General features: G+C 41.9%; 1 protein-coding gene across 1 annotated transcript in view; it reads left to right on the top strand.

Moving 5' to 3' along the window:
- LOC124775504 (cilia- and flagella-associated protein 52-like) overlaps window positions 1-12,780 on the top strand; it is a 244,150-nt gene that overhangs the window by 197,341 nt on the left and 34,029 nt on the right. The window contains exons 10-12 of the mRNA XM_047250337.1: window positions 1,263-1,418; window positions 3,897-3,951; window positions 8,532-8,733. Coding sequence (XP_047106293.1) covers window positions 1,263-1,418; window positions 3,897-3,951; window positions 8,532-8,733 — 413 coding nt within the window. The remainder of the gene's footprint in view (window positions 1-1,262; window positions 1,419-3,896; window positions 3,952-8,531; window positions 8,734-12,780) is intronic.

A 12,780-nucleotide genomic window follows, 5' to 3' on the forward strand; every position in this document is an offset into this window, starting at 1 on the left:
GCAGATGCTACACAATGAAGAGATGTGTGTCCCTGTTTGTGCCAGGTACCATCAGATGCTACAGTCAAGTCTCTTATTATCACTGTTTTCTATTACTGCCTCTTCTACAGCAATTTTCATAGATTCTATACAGACATCTACTTTAGACTATATAAACCTATTATAATTCATAAGCTTGGCTGGAGGATTTGGAAGATTCATCATGCCACTGAAAACTACACCTGCAGTAACACCCTTACCAACTGTACTCAAGGCATAAACAAATCTAATGTTGTGTTCATAGATTTTTCTACCATTTTCTTTATTTAGAGTTACTGCAACACTGTTCCAAAAGGTGGTCATGTATAAACACTTACCACACTTCAGTTCCATTTCACCGACATGTCCTTTGTGATTTTTGATAGAGAGTTCCAGGCCAACTTCACTACATGGAATACATTTTACGCAGTTTCCAAAAATGCAGTTGAGAACCGACACATCAAATATTTCATTCACATCCAATCCGCCCATAATACATTGATGCTTTTTGCTAACCAAACCAAGCTTCCTCTGCAAAGTACTTTCTTTCTCAGTGTCATTGCACTGGGCAGGTGTACCAGCAAGGTTAGGTCCATACACTTGGTTATCATCTTTATTATTTATGGCAATAATGCCTGCCTTTGGTTTTCCAATATTTCTCCTTTCTTTAAAAGCCTTCAGGGAATTTCTGATCACTTTATGTTTACCCATGATTGTCCTACAATAAAACAAGAGATTTCAATGAGCAGAATTCAGTATTAATATTTTCAGGATTACAAAAGAGTAAATAAACATGAAACACGTGACAATCGATCGAACAGTATATATATTGAATGTTTTGTAACATTTTCTCTCACATCACTAAAATAGATTCATGAGAACAACAACTGACAGCAGTTTAACAGTGCACAGTGGGTCACACCCATGCAGAACATATTTCAAAAATATTTTAAAAATAGTTGTAGTCTTCTGAACTGAAAAAAATATATATCAATTGAAAGAATTCTTTAGATTTTTAAAATGCAAAACAGTAAAAATCGAACATTTCATGATTTTGAACCTTTCTGGAGCCCTTTAATTATTAATTATTAATTAATAACTTTTCTGTAATTTCAGTTCTTAAGCACATGACCCAGTGTCATGCAAAACAAAAATTAAAAATGAAGCAGTAAGCTATTTTTGTATATGTTACTGCACTTTAAAAACTTTCTGATGAAAATTTAACATTGTGATTTTGTTTCTAGATACGTATATGGGAAATGAAACCAAATTACCAGAAAAGTCTTGCTAGTTTGACTGGACACAGTGATGCCGTTTCCTCCATATGTATATCAAACTCTGGGACAGAGGCTGTAAGTGCCTGCACTGATGGAACATGCATTATATGGGACATTGTGTACGTAATTCGTTTTTGTATAATTGATTTGTTGAGGTGAAAGAAATTATTAAGCTTATTAAAGGAGAGTAAATTTTAATTTTGATGAGAGACTGGAAATCTGATAGAAAAAAAGAGAAGAAAAATTAGTTGGAGAAGATGGATTTGGATGACTGCTGAAAGAGCTGGCAAGCATATTACAGTTTTACACAGAGCACATTTTAAACATTGCAAACATTTGCTTTAAAGAACGTGAAATAAAGATGTATATGTAGAAGAGAATAGACATCAAAAGGCTTTAGGTAGGTTACATAAAGGTAAGACACAGATTTAGAAAGTAGGCCTTTAACTGAAAACCATATCCAGGAGCATAACACAATTTACCAGTTATAAAATAAAGACTGAAGTTGAAGCTACCATAAAAAGGTAGGAATTGAGTAATTTTGACCTAAATTAGTTGAAACAACCAGAGAATGTCGAGAGCTTCAGAGACAGCATTAGACAATGACTAACGGAAACATGGGAAAAAATACAATGAAATATGAATGGGTATCTTTAAGAAATCAAATAGTAACAGCAGAGGAAAAGCTAGTAAAAAAGACAAAATCCACTAGAGTTCCTTGGGTAATACACAAGATATTGAATACAGTGACCAAAGGGGAAAATATAAAAAATGAAGCAGGTAAAATTGAATCATTGAGACAAAAATGAGACTGACAGTGCAAAATAGCTAGAGAAGAAATGCAAAGTCTAAAAGCATGCATAATTATACAGGATATAAACAATACTGTTTACAACATATGACCTCATTGTGGGTGATGTCAAGAACAAATTGACATTCTCAAATCGGTCTCCAAAAGTCACACAAGCTACAGAGTGTATGCGCCATGTGATATTTTGGCTAAATCATCTTTTAATATTAAAAACCCCTTGTTATTGACTTAAAAAATTTAAAATCAACGTGTGTAAATTTTACCTCAAAATATTGTGAATTTTAACAGCACAAATTAACAGTTAAATCATTTTGTTTGCCATCTTACTAAAAATCTACTGTGCTTATAAGGCTTAAGTTTATACTGAATTGTAAACTTACTTACACTTTGTGCAATGTATACAAAAGTATTTTTTATTTCATTACCATTGTGGGAATGTTTAAATTACTATTTTTGGTGAAATAGCTGACTAAAACAGTGGCATATGAGAGAGAGGGGATATTGAAAATCTCATTTGGCATGCATGCTCCATAGCTTAGATGGTTTTTGTAGGCCATTTTGAAATAATTTCTCAGCTTGATAGGCTACAAGCGTTCCTATGTCAAATTGCTCACTCAGCTTCCCCTACACCACTGTGGTAGGTTGTAAACAGTTATTGTCTAAAGCCCACACACTTCAGTTAATATAACTTTGTGACTGACAGATGTCTTTGATGAGGAGCAGAGTTGCCAGCTTGTTTGCATCTTTGTATATGCCTATGTGACTTACACTTGCACACACAGAAAAAAAGTATCCATACGACCTGCCTCACCTGTCCCCATCCCACACCTTAGTGCCAGTGTTGCATGAGAAATTATTGCTGCTTGTGGCTGCAAAACAGGTAGCACAGTGAGCAACAGCAAAAAACAGCCCCTACCACTGAATGCACTGAAGCATCAGTCACAAAGTTATTTTAATTGAAATATAGGAAAGATAGATGGTACTTACAAAAAAATTAAATGAACCTTTGGAGAAAAGAGAACATCTAAAGTTCTGATGACAAACCAATATTAAGGAATGAAGAAAAGGCTGAAATGTGGAAGGAATGTATAAAAGAGAGTGTAAGCAGTGGGTAGTGGGGAGTGGGCATGGTACCTTAATTACAGCAATGAATAAATACTTGCACTCCTTTTATTCTTGCAGCATATACACAATGCATGTAGCTTAGACTACATTCTACATGGAACTGATCTGGCAAAGATTGTGATCTCTCAAGTGCGGAGCATGGTGACTGGTGTATGTTGTGATGTGTTGTTCATTGGAAATTGCAAGGGCTGACATATCATCATCCACCAGGTGCCTGGATGGCCGTAAAGAGCGGCTGGCCTGTGATGTTGACAGCGGTGCCATTGGGGTGGTGGCAGTGTCTGTTGAGGTGTTGGTGACTGGTGGTGCATTGGTGTTGGTGTGGCTGTCAGTCCGGGGTGTCAGTCATCGTTATGAAGTGAAAGAAAGATTGGATTTCAGACCTGCTGTGTTGATTGTAGGTGGAAGGGGTATGGAATGCTCTAACGAGTTCGAGACTGTGCTGTAGTCCAACTGTCTATTGTCAAATTTGGCCGTAACCATGAATAATGAGTCCTGCAGCGTTGCAGAAATGTCTTCTGGGAGGTAGTCTCGCAGATCTAGGCTGACTGTAAATTGGCTTGAGGGGCATGAATCTGGGGCCAGTGGAGGGTAAATACCAGGTGTGTCTGCTAAAGACCACGTCAGTTTTAGGCGGTACAATGACACTGTTGTAATTTTTACAGCTTGCAAGATTTCAAAAGTGTTTGGCCCTCGTGTCAACACCTTCTGCGGGCTACTGTAAGCAGGGTGGAGGGCGGGTTTAATGGCGTCAGTGCTGAGCATGACATGTGTACATGACTGGAGTTCCTTGTGCACAAAGATGGTTGGTTTGGCGTGGTGGGATGGTGGTAGAATGTGGACATGGCGGATGCAGTCCGTGACAAATTTTACTAGATCTGGCAGGTTGATGTCCATCGGGTCAGTGGTTTGTGATATGAACTCTGCTGGTAGGGTGATCAGTTCCCTGTAGAGCACCTCTCCCAGTGAGGCATCCAGACCTTCTCTGTAGGCAGCTAAAGAATACAGCACAGACTTGGCAACGGTTCATTGATGGCTTTTTTTTTTTACTATGCTCTTTTGCTATTGTTACTAGGATGATGTAATTATCTTCTCACAAACAGCTCATGATCATGAGAAACACCTCCAAGCAGTATTCGACAAACTAGCAGAGCATGGTGTTGTTATAAATGAGCACAAATGCCAACTCGAGCAAAAATGTGTTACAGTCATAGGCCATCTCATCGACGCTTCAGGCATCCGCCCCACCCCAGAAAAGATGGACCAAATCCATAACCTATTAACCATGGACAATTAAGAGTTGCACCGTTTTTTTGGGGTAATTGATTTTTACTGACAACACCTCCCCCATGCCTCAAAAACACTTTTGCCACTCACAGATTCACTCCGCAGCAAGAACACATCAGGCAAATATAAGCTCACTTGGACTCCTGATATGGAAGCAGCTTTTGGAACATCAAAACCAGGCTTACTCAGACCACCACCCTGGCACTTCCATTGCCATATACCCATATGGTTATAATGGCTGACACCATCAGTTTTTCTCATGGAAACTTACCAACTCCCAGAAAATGTGGTCAACCTTGACCATGAGATTTTGGTGATATACGAGGCCATTCGGTACTTCTGAGATGACATTGAGGGCCAGCCGCTTACTATCTACACAGACTACCACACTCTGGCTGATGCTATTAAAAACCCACCAACCAACACCTCCCCTTGACAATTCCATCACCTGGACTTGCTTTCACAAAATACTACAGATGTCCGCTATGAAAGAGGAGCAGAAAACACGGTGGCTGACTACCTCTCACGATTCACTGCCACATTGGTACACCTTGACCTCGACCAACTAGCGGAGGCACAAGCAACTGACACCTACCTCCGAAACATGCTATCTGGATATGCAACAGACCTCCAGCTCAAGCAGTGCACCATCACAGGCACAACCAAACTAGTTTTGTTCAACATATCATATGGTAGGCAAAGACCAGTCGTCCCACAGAACTAAAGAAAGACAGTTTTCGACCGCCTCCACAACTTGTCTCACCCTGGAGTATGCCCAACATTGAAACTCATAACAGAATGTTTCGTTTTGTTTGAAATAACATTAAATGGGACTGTGTTGCATGGACGAGAGCCTGCATCCAATGCCAATGGGCCAAGACAGGACATCACGCCCAACTGTCCTTTGGGAAATTCCCCATCATGAAGGGCCATTTCCAACGTGTCCACATAGACCACTACCAGATTCAAATGGCTACAAGTACATCTTGTCAGCTATAGACAGGATAACTTGATGCATAAAGGTCACACCTCTGACTTATATTTCAGCTGACACCGTTGCCCGAGCTTTCATCCCACTATGAATTGCACACTTCGGCTGCCCAAAGTCTGACAACTGACCAAGGCCAGCAGTTTGAGTAGGCCCTGTTCTCAAAGCTCTGCTGCCTCTGTGAATTCCACCAGTTTCACATGATGGTCTACTATCCTCAATCCGACGGACTCATAGAACGGTGGCTCTATACCCTCAAGACAGTGCTCATATGCCACAACCAGGAGTGGACTGAGGTCCTCCCCTGGGTGCTACTGAGTAAGCTTGGTTTTGATGTTCTCAAAAGCTGCTTCCATATCAGGAGTCCAAGTGAGCTTATATTTGCCTGATGTGTTCTTGCTGCAGAGTGAATCTGTGAGTGGCAAAAGTGTTTCTGAGACATGGGGGAGGTGTTGTCAGTAAAAATCAATTACCCCAAAAAAATGGTGCAACTCTTAATTGTCCATGGTTAATAGGTTATTAATTTGGTCTATCTTTTCTGGGGTGGGGCAGATGCCTGAAGCATTAATGAGATGGCCTATGAATGTAACACATCTTTGCTCGAGTTGGCATTTGTGCTCATTATAACAACACCATGCTCTGCTAGTTTGTCAAATACTGCTTGGGGGTGTTTCTCATGATCATGAGCTGTTTGTGAGAAGATAATTACATCATCCTAGTAACAATAGCAAAAGAGCATAGTAAAAAAAAAAAAGCCATCAATGAACCGTTGCCAAGTCTGTGCTGTATTCTTTAGCCCGAAAGGCATAAAGAGGAATTCAGATAGGACAAACAGTTTAATTATTGCCGTCTTTGGGGCAGTCGATCCTGCTAAAAATGGTTGCACCAGCCAGTTCCTGAGAGAAGCCCTGAATATTGAACATGGGGTAACTAACAATAATGGTGCACACATTCAAATGTCTGTAGTCCCAGCACAGGTGCCATGATTTATCTTTTTCATTCTCATAGTAATCGGTGAGGCCTATGCACTGTCTGATGGCTGGATGGTGCCCTTGCACAACAGTTCCTTGATCGCAGCCTTGGCTGTGTTTAGTTTGTGAGGGGCGAGGCAGTGGGGCTAGCATGGGACTGGTGGACCAGAGGTAGTATTAATTCTGTGTACAGTACCATTGTGGTATGATGTTAATCTTTTTATGGGGATGATGTGGAATAGCATGTGAGGCACAGAATCTGCTCGCACAATCAATATCACTGTTTGCATTCGACATGCTCATGAGAGCAATATTATTGTTTTCGCTTGACCCACTCATGGGAGTGTTGACACCAGAAGTATGAGACACTGGACTGACCTATGTTTCTGGAGACCTGGTGGCATCTCGGGTGGGTGGCTCCCATTGTTGCTGGTGTGATGACAGCTGTTGCTGTGTGATGAGTAGTTGTGCTGTGAGTTTGGAGCAGCGGTTGCAGAGGTTTTCGTTAGCTGCTCGTGAGCCAGCATTGACGTGGCGGAGGTCAGTGTATGCAGTAGTCATGGTTTTAAGCTCTTCGATCAATGCCTGGCACTTTAGCCTGAGATCCAGTACTGTTTCAGAGGTAGGAGGAGCAAGGAGCGGAGTCTTGTCTGTCGGTAAATGGTCACTGTTTACTCCACTGATCAGCATACGGCAGTCATGTTAAAGTAGTAAGGCCCTACCCAGGTCCATCAGAAGATTATAATGCTTCAAAAAATCCAAGCCCCCCACTGGGTCTATGGTGTCAGCCACAAAAAATGTCCATGGGTGAGGGGTGTGGTTGTCCAGTTAAACTGTGATAGAGGCTGTGCCTATCATGGGAATCACTGAATCATTTGCAGCACATAGCTATATAGCAGATGGTGTATGTTTTCCAGGTGCCAACTGAGGTGGCAGTGTGCTAACACCAGCACCCGTGTCGACTAGGAAGTATGCTCCAAGATAGTTGTCGTAGATGCAGAGCCATGCGCCACTATAATGTAGATGCGAGATTTGATGAGTGTTGTCATGTCTTGAAGTAGGGGAGTGACCTGATGGGCATGCATCAGGCTGCTCTACTAGTTTGGGTAGCTGCAGTGTGGACGACAGCAGCGTGCACCAGTACCGAAGCTTGTGTGAAACCAGAAGGGTGATGTAGCCGAGTAGGCACAGCATCCTGGCCGGGTGAGTTTTTGTGATGGTTAGGCATGGGTCGATGGCCAGGTGTGAATGTGGCAGGTGGTTGTTTACATTCCGCTACATATGCGGCACCTGGGTCCATCATGGTATCTGATTGTTGGTACCTTGCTGCACCGAAGTCTTGCGAGGCTGCTGTGAGCATGGTGTGGAAGGGCTCGGCTGAGGTCAGAGCAGCTCGGTGACTGTCGGTTGGTCAGGCGCTGTGCATTGAGCACTGTGCAGTGGTCTCCATGGGCACTGCTGGTGTGCAGGCTGGTCTGGGTTGCCTGTAGATGCAACCACTGCTGATGTAGCTGCTGCAATTGATGTGAGTGTTGTTCAAGATGTGATGCTGCACCAGGGCAAGCATAATCTTCATGCATTTGGATGGCCTTCTGTATGTTTTCAAGCAGATTGAGGAGCCGTAGTGACCATAGAGCACATTCTGGTAAGAGGTTTGTGGCGATTCGGAGGCATAAGCTGTGCCAGAGCGCTGACGGGGTATTGTTGCCCAGTGATGGCTAGGTGGAGTTGTTGTTCAGGTGAATGTGACAGGTGCTGTAGTATGAGCATCTTTGCTGTCTCGTATCGGTCAGTGGTTGGTGTGTGCAATAGGAGGACACTGATAAGATTAGTTTTGGTGTGTAGTTGGTTCAAAAGTACCAAAAACTTGTCATGGTCATTTGCGATCTCAGGCAACTGCTTCATGCACTCGCAGAGTGCGCACCATACTTGTGGAGAATCAACCTGTAGCGGCAGCAGATGTAACATAGTGTGTAGCTGGTGGTAATCTGCCTGTTCGCGAGGGACTAGGTCCAGTATGAGGTTGTTATAATCATGCAAAGTATATGGCACAGGTTCACGAACACCGTCTGGTGGCACTGGTAGAGATGGCAGCTGGCATCATGGCACAGTAGTTGTGAGAGGTCTGTCGGCAATGGGGGTGTCGTGTCTGATTCTCATGGGACTTGGCACGGGTGTTGCAGCTGTTGCATCAGCAACATGGGGGACGTTGTCTAACTGGGGTGCCAAGGAATGTGGCGCAGTGGACGGGTCCAGGTTGGTGGCAATCATGGCCGATGGTGCATCAGTCTAGGTCACCCAACATGGCAGCTGTTGTAGGTACTCCTTGTGTTCCCACAGTGTGTGGTTCGCAGTTGCAATCAGGCTCGCCGTTTTGATATGCGGTGGTCACAGATGTGAAAACTCTGCACGGTTGCAGTTAGATATAGTGTGTCTGCTTGTTGAGTGATGTCACATGGCAGGCATGGCCCAGAGTGTGGCGTGGCTGTTGTCGGTGTGATGTCATCATGATGACGTGATGCGGCTCGTGGCGCTGTCATAACAAGTGTGGCATCAACTGGGTGGCATACAATGTCATGCAGAACGTAAAGTTTGGGTGTAGGCATGGAAAAACATGCTCTTGCACAGGAAGGTCATTTGTAGGATGCATTTATCGGCAATAACCCACAAATATCAGTTCCCCACAGGGGAATGCGATCGTATATGGTGGCGATTGTTTGTCAACAATTGCAGTATTCTGGAAGGTGTCCATAAATTGGTATATTTACATGAAATGTTGATACATGCTGAGTCATTAGAATGAAAATGCATGGGGTGTAGTTCATTAACACTGTCACTGATTGGTGCAGTAGTAGCACTGATTAGGTGTGAGGTGGGGATGGCGGAGGGCAACCATTGTTCACCCTGTATGGTCACTGTTGATGGAGCACAGTTAATTAAGGGAACAGCAGCCTTTGTCTCACCACCTTCACTAATAACATCATACTTGATTTACAATTTAGTGTGTTCTTCTGTTTGGCGAGAGGTGACAATGCCCCGGTTTAGTGTTGAACAATGGAAACATTGTTGATCATTGGAAAACCATAGTTCCACTTGTTATTTCGCCTGGGTATTGTCGAGAACACCATATAGACGCACAAATAAATTGTCTGTAGTGATGCCAGGCAATGAAGCACCATCATGGGGCATATTCTTCGCAGCATGAAATTTGCATTCCACAGGGAATGACAGCATGCCAGCACAAGTGTAACTCAGTATTTCATGGCGCGTTTGAAAAGAAAATAATGGGGTCATTATTGTAGGTAGTGGGTAGCAGGTGTGGTAATTATGACAATAAATAATCACTTACACTCCCTTCACTTACTATGAATAATTTTATTCTCCCAGGTTATACGCAATGCGTATAGCTTAGAGCTCGTAGTTCTCTGTAGAGAACTGATCTGGCAAAGATGCAGATGGTCTTGCTGCAGTAGGCCAGCAATATTGTTAGGAGGGTAGAGCTGGTGGTTCAGTGTCCTCACAAGAGAAACTGGAAGACAATGAAAGGGAAAAGGAAGTCAGTAAAGATGAGATGGGTGATGTGATACTTTGAGAAGTGTGGCATCAACTGGGTGGCGTACAATGTCATGCAGAACGTAAAGTTTGGGTGTAGGGCATGGAAAAACATGGGGACATTGAACCACAAATGATTGAAAGACTGTAATTGAAACATGGCACATGGACTAGATGACATTTCCTCAGAATTATTAAGAGCACTGGGAAAACCAGCCATGACAGAACTATTCCGTCTTGTATGCAGGATGTTTGAGATAGGCAGAGATACCATCAGATTTCAAGACAAATCTAAAATCCCAATACCAAACAGGGTGCAAAGACTACTGGAAGCCTATTGTGTCAGGGACAAGCATGTAGAAATGAGCTATTGTCTGTTAATCACTGGAAGTTTGAATGTACAGGGTGTAATAGTGCACTCATTGAATATGCCTTGGGGCCTCATTCTACATAATGAAGAGGCTGTTTTTCAAACTCATTGAGTGAACTGGTATGCTACCAGCTGCTGAGTGTGGAACAATGCCAGTCATTTGGGCTCTGAGGTTATACTTGGATTATTCCAGTGATACAGAGAATATTGAGGAGACCAGCCTTGGAATTTCAGTGGAGCGCACAGTCTATAGTGCAGTCCTCAGAATTGTTTTTGGCCTATGGTTTTCAGTTGAGAAAAAGGTGTAAACCAATGACTTAAAAGGTTTTTTAACAATCTCTAATTTCCTAGAATTGTACCATAGGATAAACAAGACTGTGGTGCACTACACATCAAAGACTCCCTATCAGTTTCCTGACCATGTGTGGGGTGTACAAATAGTTCTCTTTTAAAAAAAGTAGGCATTTTCCTGTACATCGTAGAGAATGATAGGTGTACATGGCCCTGAAGTATTATTGTGAAATCCAAAGAAATACACCCACAGATTAAATTATTAAAACAGAATGCCAGAGTTTTAAGCACTTCAAAAAAGTCAGTGGAGGTGACAGTACAAGCAGACTAAAACCTAAAATGTGAGATTTACGGGGTAGATCTAAGCATATGGTAAAAGGACTGGCTAATTAGGAAACAAGGGTGGTGTGTTTGTCACAGTAGACATAAAATTAAAATATTCAGAGACAAAAATTGAAGCTGCTTGTGAGAACATTTGGGCACATCTTAAAACTGGGTCATTTTAACAACCACCCAACCCAACCATAAATATAAACAAAAACTTTAGTTTTTGAGGTAACCTCAATCTGTTAATACATTTTGTTCACAATCATACTGTCATTATTGTAGGAGTCCTTTAAACACTCAGCAATCACTAGGGATGCTTCTATAAGTGGCAAATGTATTATGATACAATATTAAATGCCTTCTTTGAAAACTACATTAAACAATAGTTTGAAGCCCATTCATGATGGAAACATATTAGATCTAATGGCGACAAGTAGATCTAATGTCTTTGACTATTTTCACACAGAGTTATATCAGTGACCATGAGATAGTTATAACAATAATGATTATCAAAGTAAAAAAGGCAACTAAAACAAGACAAAATATTTAAATCTTCAGTAGACTAGATAAAGAAGCTGTACTGTAGTATGTCAATGAGGAAACTGAAAAATTTAGCTCTGAGTAAGACATTGTAGAAGTATAAATTTAGGAGAATAATTGCTCAAGTACTGGATGGATTAGAACTTAGTAGAAAAGGCCAAGATGGTAGGAATTCTCCATATTCCACAAATATTTAACTGTAGATGTAAAACAAATTACATGAGTGCACATACAGGGTGTACATAATGTCCGGTAACACTTTCAATCGGCAGCTCTGTGTTCAGGTACCCACGAACTTCATGATGAAAATATGGAGGAGCCCCATCCTGCTGAAAGATGAACGGAGAGTCTGATTGCATTTGAGGTATCAGCCATTGCTGCAACGTGTCCAAGTAGGAATATCCAGTGACAGTGCTCTCGGCAAAGAAGAATGGCCCATACAGTTTTTGATGTGACAAGGCACAAAAAACATTTACCTTTGGGGAATCATGCTCAAATTCAATGCATTCGTGTGGATGCTTTGTACCCCAGATTCGACAGTTATACCTGTTCACTTTCCCATTAGTGTGAAAAGTGGCTTCATCACTAAAAATTAAAAGATCAACAATGCCATCCCCATCCTCATTCTGTTGTTGCAACTGCGAACAAAACTCAAAATGCTTGTCTTTGTCATTATCATTGAGCTTCTGCACTAGCTCCAAATTGAATGGTTTCATAGACAGCTTCTGTCGCAGGACTTTCCACACTGTCATTGGAGCCATTTCAAGTTCACGGGATGCAAAACGCATCAATTTCTTTGGACCTCTTATGAATTTCTCTCTATGCGCTCCACATTCACTTCACTCACACTGGGATATCCGCTTCTCTTTGCCAAGCACAAGCAACTCGTCATAATGAATTTGTTGTACCAGTGGTAAATGGCCTTCCTTGTTGGTGGCTTCTTACCATACTTGGTTCTAAACATCCATTAAACAGCTGTAGCACATTTGTTTTTGTTGAACTTCAACACACAGAAAGCTCGCTCTGCACCTGAACTCACTATGTTTGCAACTAGCGCAGACTATCAGCAAATTACCAAACTACGCTGTGGCAGTATACACGAAAAAAAACTTTCAGGGTTTCTTTTCAAAATGACATATGTATGATAACTGTACAATGTTTGGTTCTTGTGCAATAAATAATTGAAAGTTTTCCCAGACTTTATGTACACCTTGTAGAAAGAC

The sequence above is a fragment of the Schistocerca piceifrons genome, chromosome 2 (assembly GCF_021461385.2).
Source record: "Schistocerca piceifrons isolate TAMUIC-IGC-003096 chromosome 2, iqSchPice1.1, whole genome shotgun sequence".
In the NCBI taxonomy this organism is placed as follows: Eukaryota; Metazoa; Arthropoda; class Insecta; order Orthoptera; family Acrididae; genus Schistocerca; species Schistocerca piceifrons.